The 22,785-nt window shown below is 40.5% G+C and overlaps 2 protein-coding genes across 17 annotated transcripts in view; both read right to left on the reverse strand.

The window, feature by feature from the left end:
• map7d3 (MAP7 domain containing 3) overlaps positions 1-16,379 on the reverse strand; it is a 28,033-nt gene extending 11,654 nt beyond the window's left edge. For 3 of the 16 annotated variants that reach the window (XM_051421089.1, XM_051421088.1, XM_051421087.1), the window contains exons 1-10: positions 16,190-16,349; positions 7,578-7,679; positions 7,157-7,237; positions 6,639-6,802; positions 6,287-6,398; positions 5,211-5,294; positions 4,333-4,440; positions 3,400-3,501; positions 2,870-2,968; positions 935-1,060 (exon numbers count right to left, since the gene is read on the reverse strand). In XM_051421089.1, coding sequence (XP_051277049.1) covers positions 935-1,060; positions 2,870-2,968; positions 3,400-3,501; positions 4,333-4,440; positions 5,211-5,294; positions 6,287-6,398; positions 6,639-6,802; positions 7,157-7,237; positions 7,578-7,679; positions 16,190-16,343 — 1,132 coding nt within the window. In that variant the 5' untranslated portion in view covers positions 16,344-16,349. Of the gene's footprint in view, positions 1-934; positions 1,061-2,869; positions 2,969-3,399; positions 3,502-4,332; positions 4,441-5,210; positions 5,295-6,286; positions 6,399-6,638; positions 6,803-7,156; positions 7,238-7,577; positions 7,680-16,189 lie in introns of all 16 variants that reach the window. The other 13 variants (XM_051421093.1, XM_051421092.1, XM_051421091.1 and 10 more) reach the window with 8 other exon arrangements.
• Positions 16,380-17,596: 1,217 nt separating this feature from the next.
• LOC127375103 (tumor necrosis factor receptor superfamily member 27-like) lies at positions 17,597-22,137 on the reverse strand. The gene is made up of 10 exons (XM_051420939.1): positions 21,979-22,137; positions 20,428-20,541; positions 20,155-20,333; positions 19,949-20,064; positions 19,781-19,831; positions 19,593-19,703; positions 19,373-19,511; positions 19,139-19,283; positions 18,152-18,191; positions 17,597-18,012 (listed from the first exon to the last, which is right to left on the reverse strand). Exons 1-10 carry the CDS (start codon positions 22,135-22,137, stop codon positions 17,744-17,746), a joined length of 1,323 nt encoding a protein of 440 aa, XP_051276899.1. The 3' UTR covers positions 17,597-17,743.
• Positions 22,138-22,785: the final 648 nt, after the last annotated feature.

Here is a 22,785-nt window from a genome sequence, read left to right on the forward strand (position 1 = left end):
GTAATGGCCGGTCAATAAACACCACAACCTAAAACCAACATGAGGAATACAGTTGCCACTTTTAAGTGATTCAGTGCTTTCTGGTTCTTTCTATCTTTAAAAAACAGACAAGAAAAATACTGCATTCATCACTGCATCAGGAGATTAATTACTGGGTGTCTAATGTAAGATATGCAAGTTATCCAGTGAGACAAAAAGCCTCAACTAGATGGCTTCAAGGTATATTTTACTAGAAGTCAAGTCAAGTGCCAAATCTAGTTCCAGAAAGCAGATGTAAAGCAGATTTACTGAATTTTATAAGCGTGACTTCAAATATTCTTTGAAAATGCCAGTAATTACCTTTAACAGCCCGTACTGGAGTCCCTAGCACTCTGACCACACTACCAGGACACATGCAATAGCACAACAGTCTGATTCTGACGTAACAAGAACCAACAGGTAAGCAGCTTAGAGTAAATCTCCAGGCATGGACTCCTCAGATGCAGAGAAATGGTCCCAGCTAAGTCTGCCCTGCTCAGCTCAGCACACAACAGCCAATTGTGTCAAATTTGAGAGTGCATGTGAGCTGGATCCGTGTGTGTATCACTATTGACAGAGTCACTATGCTCTCTCACATGAGTGTACTTTGCTGTAAATAACTACTGTACATACATAAAACAGATGATCGTTACAATAGCGGCTTTTAAACGCGGGGAGCTGTGCCATGACTTCAGTAATTCCACCACAACCAAGAGGCCACTATTCACTTTGAAAAGGATTGTTTCAAAAGCACGAGTCTGCAGCAGGGTTCTAGGATGAGCGTAGATCTAGTGAAGTGACACTGGGAGCAACTGGAATGACTTTCTACTGATAAAAAATGAGGCTACGTGGGGAGGACCAGGGTCTGATTCTAGCAATCCTTCCTCTCTGTCAGGGTCTCCTAAGCGGAGGTTACCTGGAGCATCTGTTCCTTCAGCTGACAGGGCGGCGGCGCTCTTGCTCCTAGCTAGTGAGGCCTGGGTGGGGGTGAGCAGGCGACTAAGGACCCCTCCATCCACAGTGCTGGCCGGTGGCCTGCGAGCTACACGTAAAAAAAAAAAAAAAAATCACCCCCCAAAAAAAGAGGAGAACAAAAAGGCCAAGAAGGAAAGAGTGGATGAGAATGGGGATGAAGGTAAAACAAAGAAGGGAGTAGAGAGGGGTCAATTAAGTTTAGAAAGGTCACCATGTGATTTAACCAACAGGAAAGGATCAACATAAACAACCAAAGGTTAAGTCCCAATAATCTTACATGGTCTCCTTATCAACTGTCTTTATCTTGTTAACTTTCAGTGACATTCAACAAAATAAGGATAGTCAGTAAAAGACAGTAAGGAAAGGATGCCATGGAAGAGTGCTGAGATAGACCAAAGACTGATTGTCTGGTAACTGAAGATCAGTTAATCAGGTCAAATCAATGGCTCCTTGAGGCAGAGGGAAGTGTGCTGAATGGGAAAAAAACGAACCATTAGTGAGACAACAGAGGAATACTATTGGGTAGAAAGATGAGAAGTGAAAGAAACCAAAGTGATAGGGCAAGTGACTGCGACCTGGAAAGAGTTCTTTAGCTTCTGCTGCGCAAACTTTTCTGTGCTTTAGATTAAGAAGGTGCCAAATTTGATTAAAATAAGGTCAGTACTGAACAAGTGTATTGTTCTGTATAGCGTGTTGTGAAAGCACTGCAGTAGACCTTGATTTCACAGCAGAAACAAAGAGCTCCTGCTTCAATGAAATGGAAGAATGAACAATTCCCCATTTATGCTATTGTGGCTACCTAAGCCAGGAAGTAGAAATAATACCAGAAGAGTTAAAGTGTTGACGGATTGATTTTGCCACATGTCCCTAAATGCTAGCTCTTCAAAAAGGAGAGTACAGAGTCACACTATCCTTTGGTGCCCCTTACTGAGAAGACATCTGTTGCAGACAGACTTGTTTTTTGTTAGCTGTTGAGTGCTAGCTCCTGGAGCATGGCAGCATGGCTCACTGCTCGACACCCAGATATTAAGAATGTGGGTTATTAGTCTGAGATATGGTTATAGTTATGCAAAGAATGGTCTACCGGAGTTTTGGGGTAAAGATGGTAGCTGTGTTGTATTATTGCCTAGGGGAACCATACAGAACAAACATGTATACAAAACAGGAACATTTTTACAACAACTCATGGTGGAAGAGGCTGACATGTCTAAAAGGACAAACAGAAGCATTAGTAGTTAATGGCAATACACAGACTGCAGTGAGTTACTGTGGTCATTTCTGTGCTTTGGGAGTGCTATGGTGGGATGGCACTGACACACACCACACTGAAGCAAAAGCCCAGTGATTTAAATCCAGCTATGACATCATCTGAGAGGGAGAAAACAATCAACACTTTGTGACAACAAAACAATACACTGTGTTAGTGCAGACACGGCACACAGAAAAACCATTCCTGGGTTGACACTTAAAAAGAAAACAATTGAAAAAAGGTTAAAACAAGATCAGCTGAAAGTACAGGATCTGGTAGGTTAAGACAGCAGAAAGGTTAAGTCATACATGGAACGAGCACAGTGTTCCCAGTTAATCACAGACGAACAGTGTAGAGAAGCTTAGCAGCTGCCTAGGGGTAAATTCAGCAGTCAGTAAGCATGATTTAATCGAAAGAGAACATGGACAGAAAGAAGGGATACGTGGAAAGAAGAGTTGGCCAGTCGAAAGTGTTTTGTTTGTCTGTTGTTTTTTTTTAAAGGAGCAAATTCAGAATGAGCAAGCTGTTAACATCATAGCAACATGCTTGTTATTCCAAAAGAGAGACCTGAGCGATGCAGATATGGGCATGAAAAAAAAAATATTTCTGATTGTTCATGCTAGCCACCTTGATCATCCGTTGTCCCCTTATCAGGCTTGGAAGGGGTCTGTGCTCTGCCCACACTTACTCGTGTAAGGGAAGAACTTCTCTTCTTCATGGAACGGCCTACGAACATGAAAGTGGAATTATAGCCAAGCAGGCACTGGGAGAGAGTCAACAAGGAATCCCCAAAGACAGTTTACATGTCATGTGAACTCAATTTGGCCTTATGTGAGTCACCAGGCTGCAGCAGACAGCAGCTGATGTTCATGTTTAATAGATGATACTCACAGTGGAGGGTTGCTCAATGTGATCATACTACCTGATGCCCCCTAATTCAGACTATTACAACATTAATACTACAACAGTCAACCTGTTGTTAATAGCTTAAATGTTTAAATTATTAGCATGTACAAAATCAGCTTTCTATGTGGTTGTCATAGCTGTGACCATCTGAATATCTTTTCTGTAACCTGTGCTGTTGTTGGCAAATTGTATACTGTACACCATCTTTGTTATGAAAGCATAGTGTGGGATGGAGAGGGGATCTTTTGCACCTGTCTGTTCCACCTGAAGCTTTTTGCCGTCTTCCTTACTGGCCTGAGCAGCATTGTCGTTGCTAGGCAACCGGTTACAAGATGAACTCCTTGGCTTAACCCCTGAGAGACAATGATGAAACACCCAATGATGAATTTACACAGTGCTCGCTTATGAATGGTACAAAGTCTTTCAGACTTTTCTTTTAAGAATATATTCACAGGCCTGGGAATGGAACAAGTATACATATTAAACAAGTTGAGAGGTATAGAGAAATCAGCACTATCACAAAGAAGAAATGACACTGGCAGCCCATAGAAGCTGTGGAGAGATCTGAATCAACTGATTGCGTTGATTATTTTTTCTGAAGAAATCAAATACACTTCTTGTGAATCAAAATACGCTTAGGAATATAATGTCAGGCTTCTATACCACTACGAGGACATGAGTACATTTATTAACAAATCACAATGTGGTGCTTGAGACCCCTTCTGATTCTGAAAACTTGATTCAGTACTTCAAAGAGGTGCATAGTGAATGGATACAGCAGAATTGGGAGGCCATGCTAACTTATCATTAGCTGGAACCAGAGACAGAGAGCTTAAGCAGTTTTTACCGGTCTGTGCTCCAGTGAGCCTGTGTGTAAAACCCTGCATGTGAAGAGCACAGGGGTCAGAGTTCACTCTAGGCTTAAGAGTTGGAAGAGAAAGTCGGTTTGTTCTAGATAAGCAACAACTTGTCACCTGGTAAATCTCAATACATTCAGCATAACTGAAAAATGTTTACCTGGCTGATAATAGACCGTCTGGAACGTACTACGTTTGTTAACACACAGCACAGGAATGCAGGGAGGGTAGAAGGAAGGGAGGGAGGGAGGGAGGGAGGGAGGGCGACAAGGATCAAATTAGGATGGGAAGAAAAGAGGAAGGAGGGAAGGAAGACGGGAGACTTACTTTTGTCAGGAGATTTGATGAGGGTGGCAGAGGAGGAGGATAGGCGTTTGCTGATGCCAGCCTCAGACGGCTGCTTCAGGTTCATGGTGGATGTGGAACGCTTGTCCACTAAAGAGGGAGGAGGAAAGACAGACAAGGGAGGCGGGGATTACACTGGAGGTTGGCCAGTGGGGAAGGGCATTTGGGTGCACACAAGGGATTACAAGGTTCTGCAAGATCTTAATATCCCTGATATGCAATGGGTGATATGTTGCTACATTAATATGCCTAATACAAATACATAAAAACGATATAAACCGATATAATATCCCCCATTAACCCACTGATCTAATGTGCTACTAATGCTGTGCAGATTTAGTAAAACACATGATATATGGTATGATTTGCCAGTAAATATCATGTTTAACATGACAATATACACTTTTAACAAACCATAACAAAGTTGTTGTGTTTTTAGAGCCAGACATGGTGGTTAGTAGACAACAGATGCTTATGTTTGACCACTCGAAAGAGAAGAGCATCAACATTACATGGTCGTGCCAGAGAATCCAGAGGTGATATTAGTCCTAATGTTTGTGTTGTGCTTCCATGCAAAGTTACCCATGTGACCTGGAAGTGCTCGACAGTGTGGGTGAGTGAAAAACCTAAAGCTGCACTTCCAGCTATTCACCCAGCAAAAGGCACATTCAGAATACAGGACCCATACAACAAACGATTAGTGAAAAATTGCCAGTTAGACTGCAGGTGAGAGTTGGTGGGTGGGGATAGGGTGCGGTGGGGTTATCGGTAGGAGGGGTAGTAGGTAACCAAGCTATTTGGAGTGCCAGTGCCAGTCCATGCTATGTTACATTGGTGAGCAAATGATCAACAAACAAAACCTTGTCGACTCCTTGGTGGCTTTTCTGGCGAGGCAGGGGAGATAAGTATTGTTACTGGAGATGAGGCGCTGGCATCAGAATCTCCTGTGGGAAAAGACAGCTCTCAGAGAGGAGCAATAAAATACAAGATGCTGAGGGACATCCTTCATAAAAGGGAGAGAGTAGGTGAAATCTGGCTGGTGGCCATCAGTTTTTTCTTGACACCCTGTGCCTAAAACAATAAATACTAGCCTCAGTATGGACAATTTTGCCACCAAAATGACAGAGTGGGTATCCTGAAAATATAAACAAAATGTATTTTAAACGACCCATTCATTTCTTTTAGTTAAAAACACTTGAACTTTTTGCAGATTTCTGTACAGCACAGTGTGGTTTATCGTCTGAGTGTCAAACAGTAGGAGTGACACTAGAATTGAGTCAATAAAGTGTTGAGAAAGAGTGTGAGCGTGACGGACTACAGTTAGAATTAAATGTAATTCTTCTGATATAAGTAAGTCAATTAGATTATATGACTTTGCTTTACTGCATGACAAAGTAATCCCATTATATTTTCAGCTTTAACTAAATTAGATAGATGAATGATCTCCACTTTCAAAGTCTTGTTGACAAACTTCAAAAATTATGTTATTCATTAACGCTCGACCCAAATGGCCATGTCATTAAAGCTACCTCTGGGCATGAGAGTGACTTCTCCTGTCTAGCTCCCAAAGTTATAGCAGCTAGATATCGAAGCTGTAAAATACTGTCACCTCTCTGAATTTCTGAATAAGTAGTAGTACTCTGCCTTTCTCTAAATAACCAGTGTCATTTGTATCAAAACCAGCCAACTCATCTGGCATTGTCATCAGCTGCTGGCAAAAGAAAAAATGCTTTTGTGTAACTCGTGGTTGAATTTCCCCTCAATTCTGTTGAAACAGAATCACATTGTGAACTTGACCACTTTCACATGTTGTGTTGAAGAAGTGAGGTGCTTTTGGTGTATCCCAACTGGCTCTTTAATGCACCATGACAAGTGAATGATGAAAGTCAAATGGAACAGAAAAGCAGAAAGGAGAGCGTGAAGAAAGGGCCTCTACCTGTTCGTCCATCAGAATCTGTGGACAGTCCTCCCCAGGACCATCTTTTCTGCCTCTGCTCCACTCGCTGACTGCGCTCCAATGTCCGCCGCATCACTGCCTCGTAGTGCTCCTGTGGAATAATGGGGCAGAGGGAGAGAAAAATGCAAGTCATTTACAGCAAAACAACATCTGTCCCTTAATCAGAGCGGACAAGACATGACGATGCCATAACTACACAGCAACATAGTTATCTTCTTTTTGTTAAATATGAAAGTAGGATGATAATTATTTTAGTTACAAGAGTCACATCCACTGAGCAACAATGAGCACTGCTCTGAGCCTCTCAAGACTCCACCCATGCCTCATCTACCTTTTCCTCTTCCTGTTTCTGCTTCCTCTTCTCCTCCACAGCCAATCTTTTCTGCTCCTCCTTTCTTCGCTGCTCCTCAACCTTTTTCTGACGCTCCTCCACCTGGCGCTCCACTTGCAGCTTGGCCTTGCGCTCCCGCTCCATAATCTGAGACTCTCGCAAAGCTGAGAGCACAAACAGTTCATGTGAATCCATGGAAGGGGATTGTGTGCAGGAAGAAAAGTCAATAAGTGTCTCTAAGGACCAGGACTCTTAAAAAATATCCATTTAAAAGGCGCAGCTGGATTTCAACCATATTTATAAACAATTGAACAATTATCAATGATGATTTCAATGTTTCTTTCAGTGAAAATGTTATTTGTGATGCAAAAACTAAAAAAATAAAATAATTTCCATGTCAAACATAATGGCAATATGATGTTTTACCGTATCGTGCAGTCCTAATTATGTTTGGTAAGTTGGTTCTGGCCGTGGCTAAAATAACTTACTAACACAAGACACTGGCATCGCCCTCTTACCCTGTTGTTTGTCTGCCTCTTCTCGCCTCTCTTTTGCCACTCGCAGTCGGTCGTCTATTCTAAGTGCAGCACCGTCAATGACTGCAAACACATGCATGTGCATATGTGTTTAAAAAGGTAAAACATGTGCAGCCATGCATATTAAAAGAACAAAATGGTGGATTACAATGCAGCATATTGTTACAAAGGCTTTGCGTCAGGTAGACAGATGTGTGCATGTGACTGTCATTAATGAGCTTTGTTAACTGTTACAGTAATAAGATGATGACTAAGATTTACCTGCAGTAAGCTACACTGAGTGGGTGGTTGAAGTGGATTGTGTTGCATCTAATGGTTCAGATTATGGATGACAATAGAGCGGTGACAGGGCAGAGTCTGTGAGAACTGATCTGTTTCTGTGTCAAGGTGTGGTGTCATTTACCTGGCTTACACCCCTGAGGTTTAGCTGGTGGGTTGGTTGTAGGTCCGGGACTGTTCCCTGCCAGGCTGCGCCGCTCCTCGGCTTGTGCCTGTGCAGCTGCAGCTGTATGTAGGAAAACACACACCACGCGCACAGAACTTGTCACATCATGTCATGTCTGACAAAGCAGGTAAATCACATAATATCAGAACAGAATTTCTTTGGGTACTCCAAACCAACCAAGTTTAAAGCAGATGTTTTTTTTCTCTGTGCTTTGTTTTCTCTCCATGGGAATGCTAGTTCTAGAGAGATCCAACGGATTTGAAGCTACAGAACAATCCAGCTATTCAGCCATCTGACATAACCCCCCGCTCATGGTCAACCCTGTAGCCAGCCATACACTGCTTTCTGTGACAAGCTCAGAGACGTGGCTGGATGGAATCAAACCCATGTGAGCTTCCTGGTATACAGCTAATACGCCTGTTGGTGCAACATAAAAAAAAAAGAAAAAGAAAGAAATTCCCCTAACATAAAAATTGAATACAAAAAAATTCCACATACATAGTCGGCTTTGCACTGGTTTATCCATCTTGGGAAAAAAATTAACAAGTTATCCTGCGCTTCGAGCAAACGGTTTTGTTTTATAATTTCTGCTGCATAGGATTTCTATCACTACAGAGAGAAAGTGTCAGTGTCCATGAACACTATTTTGTTTTAACACACATGGACTAAGCAATTCCAGATAGAAAACAGGGGTTACAAACATGCTTTTAAGGTTGCAAATACATCAACTCTTCCACCAGGACCACCACAGGGTCAATATCACTTTCTTCAGCCTGAACTATTCACAGCAAAATCATGGTTAGGAGATACAGGGGCAGGAAGGAAGGAAACAGTGAGGACATGATCAAGCTTTATGAGCCCTAGTATCAGCCTTTTCTCCGGTCTCTTTCCTTCTGTGTCGGTGTGTATTCAGCATTACAGAACTGCTGACAAAGACGCAAAACGATGGTCAGTCATGTGAAATTCACATTCTAATGAACACATCGAACTGTTTCTGCCACTGCTTCTTACCAGTTTTAGCCAATTTATGATTCTACAAATCCCATGTACTTTACATCATCATCAACTAATGTTTTGTGGTAATAAAGTAAAATGCATTAAGATGACGCATAATTATTCAGAAAGGTCTCACATCTGAGTTTTGAGAGTGGGCTGCCATGCATTAACATGCCTTATTCATCGTGTGTTTTACCTTAATCAATAAGAGCAATGACTGCCTGCAAGGTAGCCTACTATCTATAAAAAAATATGGCAGGCTTTGGGAAAGTATTAGCCATAAGTAGTAGTAATTGACCTAGAACAGGCAAAAACACCAGTGACTTCTTCGATCTACTGAATCAATTAGATGTGGACAACAAACATTAGGTCACTGATGTGGAAAACATAAATATAGATTAGATTTGCTCGTCAACATGAAAAAACCCACCGATCTGTTTGATGTAGTGTCGTAGAAAAGCCAAACCAATGTTGACCAAATACTTAGAGCATCTTCAGAGGGGAGACAAGATAAGAAATTGGCTTAGTATAGCATACTTGTGACATGGTGTGCCAAGTCATGATCATATCCCTCCAAGCGGGGGATAACCACACTCACAATATTGTGGCCATCTCTGTCTACACATAATGAGATCTGCTTTGTTGCACTTGTGCGGGTAACTAGAGCTTAATTTTTAAAAGGTCTTGTATGTTCAGTTCTTGGTACCTGAGAGACTACTGTGTAACAAAGCCTCTGCTAGTCCAGTAGTTTTGTTCTACTTTCCTACAGTCCTGTTTGTTCTTTCCAGCATTGTTCTTTGCCATTGGTAGCATCTGAAATAGGGGTGGGTATATGTAATTTTGTTTGGGAATATCAGTATATATCATGATACAGCTCTGATGGTATACAAATCAATGTTTGACTGGAATATTGTCATATCTCCCACCCTGAATCGTAAAAGTAATTAAGAAGCTGCTAATGCAATTGCTTTCTGCTACTTCCTATCAAACACTTTCCACCAGTGAATTGTGAAAAGTGCGGCTTTATATGCCACTAAGGTAAGATATAGACATTTGTCTTCAAAAGGAAGAGTCACAATACATTGGAATGGTAGGAATGAAGGCACTTTGATAATCAAAGTGTCCACCACAAGCACTGATCATGGTTTCTCAGAGTACACAACACCATGCATGACCTATCTAGAAGATTTAATAATAGATCATGAGAAAGTTAAATTGAAATACAAATGTGTTAAGAGTCAACTCAAATTATACTATTTTTAAAAAGCAGAGGATGCTTTCTACTTTTGACTCTGTGCAACGTCCTACATAACTAAAGACATGGTGGCTGCAGGTGAGGACTTTGAAATTGAGGATGCATCATCGCGTGAAGCAGTTTTTTGGCTTCCCATAGTCAGAAAATAAAAAAGGGAAGAAGATAATAGACAAGGCAAGAGATATGAGGCCGTTTTTTGTAGTGTTATATTTTCAGTTTCTCTTTTAATAAAGAAAAGGAAATATGCATTGTTTTTTACAGTTTATACCCCAATACCCTACCTCAAAAAGTCATAATTTGTAGTCTCAAAAAAAGGTGAGGAAATCATATTATGAATCCAGTATTGTGAATTGTATCAAATTGGGAGTTGTTTTTACCTCTATATCCTAGTCATATCTCTAGGGAAACTGACTTTACACTCTACTACCTTACTGTCTGGAAATCAGAAGAGTGATATTGAGTGATAACATTTGTTCACCCAGAAGACTATCCAATATGCTCTGTTTGCACCCCTGAACCAAAGGAAGATTCATGAATGCAGACAAGAAGAAATAAGAAACGTAAAAGGGTATCTGGATAGACATTTCAAGACCGACTACGTAGCTCTCAGAGAGATTTAGACAAAACTATTCTCTTGAAGTGTCTGCAATAAATCAGATATGAGTTTTAGCTATCAGTGAGAGCTGACAGGGTCGGGAGACATGCACTGATTATCTATATTCTGCAGCAGCATCGATGCTCTACAGTCAAAGAAGCTTAAGAGGGTCAAAGTCTGTGGCTAATACCCAGTGGAAATGTACAGGTTACTTCAACGTGGGCTCCAACTTCAACCCCACGGTTGTAGGCTAAACGGTGGGTAATTGATGGATGATGTGACTGCACTTTTAACAGGAATCATACTATACCACAAAGAATACACTGACCTCAAAGAAAACAAGCAACTTGGGGGGGGCAGAGTTTACATGAAGATAGAAACAGGCAGCAGCGATCAAGCTGGTGTGCGTGCAAAGTGACTAGGCACAGAGGTGTGTGTGTGTGTGGGGAAAAGGAAAGACAAGATGAGTAACAATACTAAAATAAGGTGGAGAATTAGGTAGAATTAAAATGGTAAAATATTTCTTCTATTTTAAGTATTTGTTTTCTGAATAATAAACATGGTTCAGATGCCTAATCCTACCAGTTGTTTAATTCTAAGAATGAATCACATTTACTAATCAACCTTCACTATAGGCCTACACCTCATTTTCATTCCTATTTGGAGCTAATAAACACATCTGCTTTTTTATCACTTTTTCTCTGTTAAGACAAGTTCCCTTACATTGCGAACAGAGTGGAGAAAAGTGGAATCATGCCTTTTTATTCTTATAATCTCGTGCAATAAATATATTTTATGTCACATCACCTACTCCTACCACACTGTCACATGCTGCGCCACCCACCACTACAAGTACATTCTCAACTTGGAAACACTGTTCTGTATTCATTAAGCATGCTATGGTGTGCATATCAGCAGCATATCACACTGCATGTTCAGCAGACAGTATAGGTTAGCATATGAATTTTTGGAAAACTGCTATTGCCTTACCTTCTGTCAACAACACATTCTCTTTTACTCAAGAGAATAGACAGGAAAAACAGACGTGGCACTGTGGGCTACAGGAGCTGATCTATATTCAGAAGAAAAAGCTATCTAATTCTAGGATATAAAGGACTCACACCCAAAGTAAAAACACACTTATCTCTCTAAAAAAAATGCTAAGCTATTGAAGCTATTGAATTATGGCTTAGACATCAATTGTGCAGAACATGTAACTGATACGTCCTGGCTTTAAATCTCTCTTATCTCACTCTTTTACCCAACCTTCACTGTTCATATAAAAGGCCATGCACCCTGTGCAACAGGGTAACTGTTGCTAAGTGATACACTGCAGCTAGGGATGGATGAAGAGGTTCTCAACCATGTTTAGGCCTGTATGAACAAAGACATTGACTCTGAAATCAGGTGATTCATAGCTAAATAAAGAGAACAGAGCGGTGAAGCTTTAAATGATTACTCATCAGACCAAATGTAAACTTACACGAAACAATTACTTTACATTTGGGCTGTACAATATACAGTAGATCTATTAACAGTAACACCTTGTGAATCAAAGGATGCTGATACAGCCACCCATAATCAATAGATTAAAGGGTAAAATATATGAAGGGGCTGTTCAAACAGTATTAACAATGTAGAGGAGAAGCCAAATATTAAGTTGTGATATTATGACCTTGTTCCATGACATGGCAGGCTTTAGACTTCAAGCTAACTGCATGCTCTGGTCTTAAGAGGGAAGTAAAAGCAGACAGGAAAGCAAAGGGGCTGAGTAGGTAACAGCTGTTATGCTGAAACTCTACTCTTTTTTTTTTCAACGCAAGATTACTTGTGCATAAAATAATCTGCTGTAATGTCCAGTTTAATAGACCTTTCTGCCTCAAACACTGATGCTGTAAAGACTTTACTGAACTGCTGGGTGCCACAACGTCAGTGGTCGCCAGTGCTCTCCACTGACACACACATTCAAATGTTGAGTGAATGAGATGTAGCACGAAATTCTGTTTTCCCAACAAACCTCAAGAGAGCCAGGTGTGCTCATAGAAATGAAAAGAGCCAATCAGAGGAGCCATCTCTCATCACTATGGAGATTTGCACACATTAACATACATCAATGCTGCTGCATCGACAGACTCAGCTTAATGCTCCAATAGGTTGGAGGAACAAAACCACTAGCAATTAACTACTTACACACCAGACTCGTCGATTGGCATTATCTGAGCTAGATAACTGACTGTTCATGTAAGTGTAGGTAGAAGTGTTGGGCAAAGATTTAGAGTGAAAAGATCCAGTCTGCAGTGGGTGGATCATTCCATTTCCACTCAATCATGAAGCCATCAAGTAGTTTAATGTGATGTATTTCAGTATGTGATTAATTCAGTTGGGATAATATTTATACAGCTATTGTGATACTGATTACAGCATCATGCAGCAGTTTTAGGTAGTAAGAGATGCTCAAAAAAGGGAAAATATTCACATACAAATACATATTGATTGGATGTGGTCTAACCTTCCGGATTCTGAGTTATTATGGCTGCAGTAAAAATCACCAGGGGGGCTCGCGATGACCCTGCTCTGCAGCCCAGACAAAAACACCAAACAGGAAATGGGCCAGTCTGAATTACATTGTAACACTTGTAGTCGAATGCTAACACGGACCAAATGCTAGTTCTCTAAATTACAAGAAAGATCTTTAGACTAAGGATAGCTTTAGACAATGTTGGTTTAGTAAGGAAGCAAGAGTGGGTTAGGAATCTTTTCTGTCCCTCCTCCCCAACTGCAGCCTCAACTGTGTCCTGCAGCATGGTGCAATTAAGTAGCTTGTTGCACAGGAAGTGTCTGCAGTGCTTAATGAAAGAGTGGACAACCATTTGCTAGTGAGAACCTAAAAGAACATAGGGATTTTTAACTCCAGCCAAACAATGTAATTCAATGACCAAAACAACTTGAACCGGCAATTAGTTCCTTTTTTTATTTTGTTAATTTTGTCCAGTTAAATGACCTTGTGTAAAATTAAATTACTGTGTAGTACTTGGCTGCCATATAAACATCAACATTCTTGGCCTTCTATGGCCGACAGCTTCCCATCCGCTGGCTCAAGATTTCAGGTCCTCAGATAACACTGCTGATGCACGCTCACACACGTGCACACACATGCACGCACATACACACCAGATCTTCTATGGGATTACTCGAGACCTGTTCATGCAAGGTAAGCCATGGCTATTTCCAGTACTGGCAGGATAATGATGACACATCCCAGTTTCCTAGGGAGTCTCCCCTTCCAGGTGGACCACAGTTTCCTGTGGAAATATACGCTGAAAGGTTGTGATCATATCCAAATCCATGATCAATTATCAATCCAATTCTTTTACTTACAGTGCAGATTTTTGTGTGGTATGGTAGCTTTACTGCATAATCTCTTTTGAGAACAAATATGCAGACAACAGAGTCAACAGATGTCTCAAATATATCAATACTAAAATAACAAGAACTGTCAAAGTTGACAATAAATTAGTAAAAGTATTCTGGAATTACTAGTAACATGCAGAGAGGCAAATTGTAATTGGACTTTATTAGACTATTATTACTACTACTGACACTGTGCCACATAAACAATTTGCATCCCAGTGTTTGACTTTGTCTAGACCTGGCCAATTTGGAAGAGGTTCTAAATGGGAATTTATCCTCGAAACATCCCAAATCTCCATGCAAAGCTGGCAGGGGACTTATATGCAGCTGTGTTCCATGCAAGTATCTTCTTATGGGAAATGGAAGAAAAACAATCCAAAAAGACATTGGAAATAATTATGATATATGAAAATGCTGCCTCGTGAACAAAACTACTCTGAAGATGGATTGACCTTAGTTATAGCCTATACAAATTAACATGTTTTGTTATTCAAATCGTTGGTGCATCTACGTGCATGCAAACACTTTCTGTGATACATCAGTTCATTTAAAAAGGTTAAAATAAAACAGGGAAGGGTACTGTGCTAGAATAGCAAAGCTAAGTGGACTATACACTAAAAACTGAGGCTAGTCCATTTCCTCCTCTGGTTAAATCCAACCAGCTCAGAAATATTTCTCATGCTTTTAATTCTGCAGAAGCAATTGCTGAGCCAGGATCAGGATAACCTTGCAGTAGTGTGATCTCCCTTCATAATAGCAGGGTACATTTTCTCCTTGCTCACATTCTTGTGGAAATGCACATGAGCTAGATTCCTAACATTATTTTGTTATTGTCAGTCTTCTGCTCTGACCCGGAGGAGGCCAAGGAAACTGACATCCTCTTATTCCTCACAAAGCCAGGAATCCAACATTTTCACATCACTCCAAACTTTGTGGACATTTTCATAAAACCACAGAATTGGGTGGATGCAAATTCCAGATAGAAAATACTGAATGGAAAAGTTAAGGGAAACAGGAAGAAGACCTGAACTAAATATGGTCCAGTTGTTGCCAGGAGTAAAACATGCCTACACCCACACTGGGTATGCAGAAAACTCCCTCTTACCCTAAAACACTAGAAAATCTGTCAGCACAACTGCGGCTCAAGTCATAACAAACTGTGCATTCATGCCTGCAGATGCAGACACAGTAAACATCCATGTCTAAGTCGGGAAGGGACCGGCTGAGGCATGGATGAGGAGCATTGATAGAGGATTTTGACGCTGCAGTTGGCCTACAAAGTACTATTTAGAGAAATGAAAATGTGCCTTTTGTTTAACAGAAATGTGTGTGACACAGGGCTGCTGGCCCAACCAAAAACTCTTCTATCACTTCATCAAGAAGAGCAACCATGCAGCCTTATTCTCTTATCAGAGTTCAGTGTCTGTCTGCGTCTGACACTCCAGCTTTATCTGATATTCAGGTCAGACATTGTTATAGTTGCCCTCCGTGGAGAATGGAGGGGGTTATGCCATATGTCAACACAGACCAAAGGATATAGGAGGAGAAAAAAGGGAGCACTTTGTACAATTATGAGCAGGAAGCTAGAACATTTACTGGGAACCGGCTGATATGTGGCTAGTAAAAAACCAAACAACTTGTCTATTAGCTTTTCTACTGTTGGCATCAACCCTGACTGCTGTCAACCTCAATACAAAAGGCAAAGCAGATGATCACTTTTGACAATAATCCCCCAAGTGATGAGCAACGTTATCTAATCTACCGACAAATGTCAGTTACAAAGCAGTTAGTTAGCACCGTTTACCGAGTATTTAGAGTCGGTGTAATTAGTGTAACACACAGCAGCACTTTGTTAAACAATGTGATGAAATGCGGTGAAGCAAGGCTAAAGCAAAGCTAAGGTGAGCTGAGCGCCAGGCGAGCAGAGCTAGCGTAAAGTCGTGATATGTCAACCGGCTCTCTGGCAACAACTTCAACTAGCTAACGTTAACTACAACTACTTCACTTCCAGTAAAGTTAAACCAGCTCGTTTAGGCTTTTAATTCAGCAACATAGCCACCGGCTACGGCGGGTAAATTCAACACCACTTGTAACGTTTAATGCGGGAAGAAGTTGCTGATTTTCCGCATCCATTGTCAGCAGATAACCGGACAGCGAGCTAACACTACTAGCCCGAAGAGCTGGCCGCGTTTACAACACGTTGAAATAACCCGGCTGGTGGCGGCAGTTGCCAGCAAACATTACAAAGTGATTACTACATTGTCAGACACAACTGGGTCAGGAAATAAACACGGCTGCCAAGATTTTTCTTACCCATTTGGGCTCGCAAGCCTTTGAGAGTCGTTGTACCCTCCGCCATTTCTATGAAGTTTTCCTTCTCTGTTTTTTTTTTTTTTTTTTTTTCTAAAGCTGGGGCGCGTAACACATCGCAGCCGGTAGGACTCGGACACCGCGGGGACGTGGACATCAGAGAGTGCGTGAGACGGAGAGAGGCCTCACTCTGATCTGTTTCCGGAAACCGACAAAAACGTCGCAAAGCGCGGATGTACAAAGCGTTCAAAATGCTGCTGTGTGACCCGAAGATATTTATATTCAAAACTGATGTCATACAATTCAGACACATACTAAACAGTGTGTTACTGCGCAATCATTTTCAACTTGTTAAAGAAACGATTTGACGTTTTTAAAGTTTAGTTAACACATGCGTTGCTGCATATATTATTTATGAACAGTAAGAACTTCAAACATGGCGTTCGACAACTCTTCCAGGTCAATTTCCAAGAACTGGACTGCGAAAGAGAGGTTGCTTCATTTTGCACATTATTTCTGTTTTTCTGAGACTTTTAATCATGGACGAAAAGTTGAGCAAGCTGCAAGGTGTTGCATTATTTGTCACCAGTAATGGTTCATCTGTTTAATTGACGATCTAAGAAGGTGCCCTTAAAATACTAGACACATTCACTATGACACCCAAGCGCGCCCCCCAGCGTTTATGTGGTGGGTCCTGCATGCTATTAAATTGAAAGTTAATCCACAAGAGATACTGACAACACCAGCAGTTAAATGTCGGAGTCAATTAACAAAACAGGCAAGATACTTTCATGAAACAAGTAGGTTCAGTTACACACATAGAGCACTTTCATGACATAGAATATATTTTCAGAGAGTTTTTGGAGAATGTGGAAGATAAGTCTTAAACAAGACAGTATATTTACTGAAGTCTTATTAATTTGCCTTTGAGGTGGCTTTGTAAAATATTGATGGGGAAAAAAAGCAAATCTTACCAGATTTAGTGTGCTGAAGAATCTGCAGAGGTCGAGATCGAGTAAAATTGTCAGTAGGCAAACTTCTCCCAGTGAGAGAATAACATATTTTCTCAGGGCTCTATGTTCTTTCTCTTGCCATGAACACTGCATCCTCTGTCCTGGTCCATCTCACATGCTTTAGCCTGAGGGCCTCTCATCTATTTTACATGGTAAACAGGAAGTAACACCGCATGTAGGGTTCAGTTGCAATGGCCTGGATATTGTGTTATTTAACACTCAAAGCACAAATAATGACTTCTTCTCAATGTTTAACCTAATCAATCACGTGATATCTATTATAATAAGGAATGTATCCATATACAATGTATATATATATATACATTGTATATAACACAATTAGGTGAACAACATTTCTTTAGTCACAGGTATTACTTTTATTCACTCAAAATCAATGAATTTCAGTAAGGAGAATGTCTTTATATCCCAAAGAGTTGTGTGAGTGTTGGGGGATGTATTTGGTAAAAGTGTCATCATACAAAGTGGGTCAGGAATACTGTATAACAGCTGGAGTCATGGCAACGCATCCCCAGGGTCTGAGTGGTCACTTGTTCACCACAGCTCTGTGTATCCTAGCAACAACTTCAGGATTAGGCAAGAGTGAAGCAGCCTGGGCCAGTTGGGGCAGCAGTGTGTAGGTGGAGGTGCGCAGGTACTGAAAGAGATCCTGGAAGCCATGGAGATGAGATATGACCCGAGGCGGGACACCCAAAGACCGCCCCAGTCTCCTCAAAACGTCCCTGTTGTCAGCAGAGTCAAGCAGCAGGGACAAGTCCTGGACTGAGTCATAGTCGAGCATCTCGATACTCTGACCTGGAGTAAAAGCACAATCACCAATATGAACTTTAGAAATGAGTTCCAACAACTAAACTCATCCACAGATTGATTAACCTGCTGGGGGTATGTTATGTAAAACCCTTTACTTACTTTGGCTACGGGAAAACATACATACCTTGAGCCACTTCCCATATTGTCTGAAGTTTTTGCTCCATCTGATATTCCTATAGAAAAGAAGACAGATTTAGAAACAAGTAGTACTGATTCTAACATCATTCTTACAGGAGGAATGAAAATAAATGACACGATTTATCAAGTAAAATACTTTAAAAAGTATTTTTGAGTTAGAGCCTCTGAAATGGGAAGATACTGTATGCTTGATTGTCTTTCTTTGATATAATTTTATTCTGTCTGTCATATCTTCAGAATCAGTGGATCTCAAAATATGCAGCTGAAAATCAATAGTTAACTGATCGGTACTGATCAATATGTTAGAGTCAACGTCTTGTGTTTGATTCACTTGTCTTACTCTTGAGCATTATATGACAACCCTCTCACAAAACTATGAGCTAAGATGTTCAGGATTTCTGGTGTGGGTACATATTGTAACACTGTCAGTTTAAAGAGGAAATGGCCTTCATGAAAACTACTGACAGTGAGGTCTGTGGATTATCTGAGACAACACTTTTGGAAAGGAACACTGCTGTTGAGTTTTGAGCAGATGTCATTTTCCATGCTTTGTTCACCACAAATTAATTTCCATTCAACCCTTGTACTGGGGTGATGGCCGACGTTTCGGTGGTGAAAATCTCCAAACCAACAAAACCACCAAATTCCACAGTGGGTAACTGGCATTTTTATTATTATTTGTTTATCTTTAATGTATCTATTTATTTGTGATTATGGGTGAGCACAGTTCTTGTTGGTCTGTGTGCTGACAAACTGGCTACATTTACTTAAACCAGTAGTAGAATATTATACTGTTATAATTAAAAGTAGTACTGTTGGAATTGTATAGAAACCATAAATTCACAGTTTTCAAAGTAAAATTATCTTGCAGTGAGTTTTCATGTGTATTTTATTGTGTATTATATTGAAAGCAGCATGTATGTCTTTCACTGACTCTGGCAGTATGCCAATATGATGAATTAAACCACTGTACCTCCTCCATGGAATAGCAGCTGCTTTGCAGTTCCTCCTGTGTGATGTTCTCCTCTTTCTGACTGGAGGGCTTAATGTTGGTGGTGACATTAATCACAATAGAAGTAGGATGCACCTCATTCTCATGGCTCAGTGAGTTTAGGACTCTGGGTAGAGATGATATTAATGTTAATAATTACATAGGCACAGATACATTTAATGTGTATTTAAGCAGTATGTAACATTTGCAAAGCACCTCAGGGGATCTTGAGTTGTCTGTGAAGGAGCCGCTGATTGTGTGGCTGCTCTCTCTGTGGAACTGGACAACGATGTGTACTGAAGGTTGTCTGCAGACAATGGTCCTCCAGGCCCAGGACAGTGCTCAGGAACTTGCTCTGAACATTGCAACAAGTATTTAGTCAAGTAAACAAAAGACAGATGGGCAGAAATGTCAATTAATGATGTGTCTTACTCACTGAATCTCTCAGCAGTAAGAAGGAAAGCCCAAAGCAGCAGAGCAATAAGGAAAATCGAGGAAGCTGTTGCTGAACCAATCAGGACCATTGAAAATGTTTCTTCGTTTACTCCTGGATTAAACAGAAAGTCAGGCAAGTCAAATCGAATGCAAGTTGAATTGAAAAAGTTGTTCCACAGAGTTACTCACTCTTCTCTTTGGGGTCTTCGAATTTTCCTCTGGGTGCAGCGACGGCGCTCTCTGTCAGACAGAAATAAACTTTTCCTTGACAACATCTCTGGAAAATCACCAGTCAATAAAACTGTTTATACAAGCTAATTACCATTGTTCAGTCTATGGTTTATCTCTGGATCTTACCTCCTTTGGAGCCTTGAGCTGTCAAAAGCAAACACTCTTTATGGACTGTGTCATGGTTGTAACAAGGCACACAGGGCAGCTCCACTTCCCCAGTCATGCTCCTGAGTTCATAATACCTGCACACACAACCACATTCATACACTTAACACAAAAACAAACGCTAGAATGAATCAGGTGATTAGGCCGGCACAGTAGGTATAACTCACCCCGGAAGGCATTGACCACACTGGGCATTATTGGCAGGTGAGCACACTGTCGTCTCCAGGCGGTTAAGCAGATTGCACTGGGTGCATCGCATGCAGGGAGCTACACCTGTATCTGCACTGAACTTCCCTTCTTCACACAGTATACAGACACCTTCACCACCATCTCCAAAACCACAGTCCTGAGAATGATGCAAAATATAAACTAAAGCCAAGTAGCAAGGCCAGTAAAGGAAATAACTCTTCTGCCACTATAATGTCAATCATGTGTGTTACCTCTGAGAGCTGTTCTCCCGGCCCACATACAGTGCATTCAACACAAGTGCCATTAGGGTGGAAGAACTCTGTCTGATCACAGCTGGGCTCAGATTTCACCAGCTCACACCAAACCTTAGGAAAAACATATTTTAAATAGTCAGTGGTGGAACTAATACCACACTATTAAAATACTACATTCCAAGTAAAATTCATGCCATCAGAATCTTATTAAAGTAAAAGTACAAAGATACTATCAGCAAAATGTACATATATACAGAGGGGGAAAAAGCACACACATTCGTTACTCAAGTAGAAGTACAGATACTTGTATAAAAAAGAGTCCAGTAAAAGTAAAGCCTTGATTCAACTTCTTTACGCAAGTAAAAGGGAAAAAGTACAGGCCCTGAAATGTACTCAAAGTATAAATGTAAAAAGTACTCTTTTGGTCTCTCCGAAGGACATTTCTGCCAGCTGTTTTTGTGCAAATCTAACTGAAACCTTAAATAGGGTCAATGTTACATCTTTTTCGTCATGTTATTTCTGTAATGTATGATATTCACTGGTCTTGATGTTGGAAAGACATGCAATGATGCAAAGAATGAAAATATTATTTGATAATTCCCCTCAAGTGCAATAAAACAAAAGTTTTGAAAATGCAAAGAGTAGAAGGTACAGATATTTGTGTTAAAATGGAGTAAGTAAGTAAAAGGCTGTCCGTAAAATAAATTCTGAAGTACAAGTAGAATAAAGTAGTAGAGTAAGTAAAGTACAGAAACAAAGTATTTGTACTTTGTTTCTTCCCACATCTGTATATTTATGGGTTTTTTAAAAAGTCAGTGTCTTAGAACAAGTGGGAAAAAGGTGTCATTGCAGTAGGGATGTTATTGTTTTGTTTAAGTGTAAGGCAGTTTCCTGAACTTGAAATATGCCATAGAAAGTACTTGAATACAATTTCATACACACTGAAAACATGTTTCAAATATTCTTGAATCACTGGCAGATTTGCATTTATTTTATTTTAAAGAAAATATAATAAAACAACCAGATTTTATTTTTTGAAAACAATCATTGTCTGGAAATAATATGCATGATGAAATAGTCAGTGTTTCAGAAATCTGTACAGAAAAGATGCTTAAAGGTCAGACCTACCATGAGCTGAACAGCATAGAGACAAACCTCCATTGGCAAAATGTCCATGGTCCTTCTCTAAGGAGTAGAGATACACTTCACTGCAGCCCTAAAAATAGTAAGTTTTCCTGTGAACACAAATTTAAAATCGAACAACACTTACTCTGTCAAACTTTAATCACATACTGTAAAGACAGTTACACATATAAAGACCATTGATGCCAAGAAAGCAAAGAAAACCAGAGAAAATCAATATAAACTTACTTGGCAATATTTAAATGCTCCTTATAATGCTATAAAAGCAGTGTATATCTCTCATAGACTAATCACTCATTTGCAGCTTCCATCGGTGGCAGTGTGATTTTGCCTCCCTACAAGCTACTCCTCATTCAACAGAGGTAAAGTGGTGGGAAAGATCTTTGGGAATCCCCCTCATTCTACATCACCTGTGACGCAGGAGAGGTTCCCAACCAGACTATCAATCGGTGGACCAATGAATGCGAGACTTTCAGGTCTCCCACACCTGGCCCACGTCACGTCACACCTGGTCTTCTCACATTCCCTCTGGGGAACCCGCTCGTCTTGGCTCTGGCTCCTCATACAGGGAGCAGAGGAGGAGGGAGGGGAATTTAAATGCATGAATGAGACCCTTGTCAAAGAATGTGATTCCAACAAAGAGACTTTGTGTGTGAGTGTGTTTGCAGGCTGGAATAACATCTTAAATACTACAACCAGTATTGTTTTGTTATAGGTCCTGACTCAACTGACGAGGGGCATGCTGAAGGTGAGACCACTGTGGGAATCATAAAAGAGCTCCTAAACTGAGCTGGACAGAAACCAGTTGTAATGTACTGTTTGACCACTTAGTGGTAGTATGGAGCCATAAAACAGACACACAACATTTCACCATCCTGACAGAATGTTATGGGTATGGAAAAAGAGGATCCATTTATATAATTTGATTATTTAAGTAGTTAAGGCTTTAAAAAGAATACTGCACTATGGACTTTAAGGTCTGTACAGCTGAGATCAAGACAGACATGGCCTTCATACGTCACACAGAAAAGCCAATTAGATTTGTTTGAGCAGTTATCACTTGAGGATAATTGTAAAGCACACAAGTAGTACAGGAATATTACATATACAGGAGTGTTTGCAGAAAATTTCCGATGGCGGCAACCTGACGTATAGAACACACGTGTCTAACATACACACAAACCTGTTGTTGCAGTCATACCCATGAGCATA

Source organism: Dicentrarchus labrax, unplaced genomic scaffold (assembly GCF_905237075.1).
Source record: "Dicentrarchus labrax unplaced genomic scaffold, dlabrax2021, whole genome shotgun sequence".
Taxonomy (NCBI): Eukaryota; Metazoa; Chordata; class Actinopteri; family Moronidae; genus Dicentrarchus; species Dicentrarchus labrax.

Excerpts from the sequence above, each read along its gene's own strand:
- LOC127375103 (XM_051420939.1), bottom strand. The coding sequence starts at position 22,137 with ATGAGGAGCCAGAGCCAAGACGAGCGGGTTCCCCAGAGGGAATGTGAG. Across the intron at positions 20,334-20,427 it reads CGGGAGAACAGCTCTCAGAG|GACTGTGGTTTTGGAGATGG; the intron begins GTAACACACATG and ends CATCATTCTCAG. Across the intron at positions 20,065-20,154 it reads TGTGGTCAATGCCTTCCGGG|GTATTATGAACTCAGGAGCA; the intron begins GTGAGTTATACC and ends TTGTGTGTGCAG.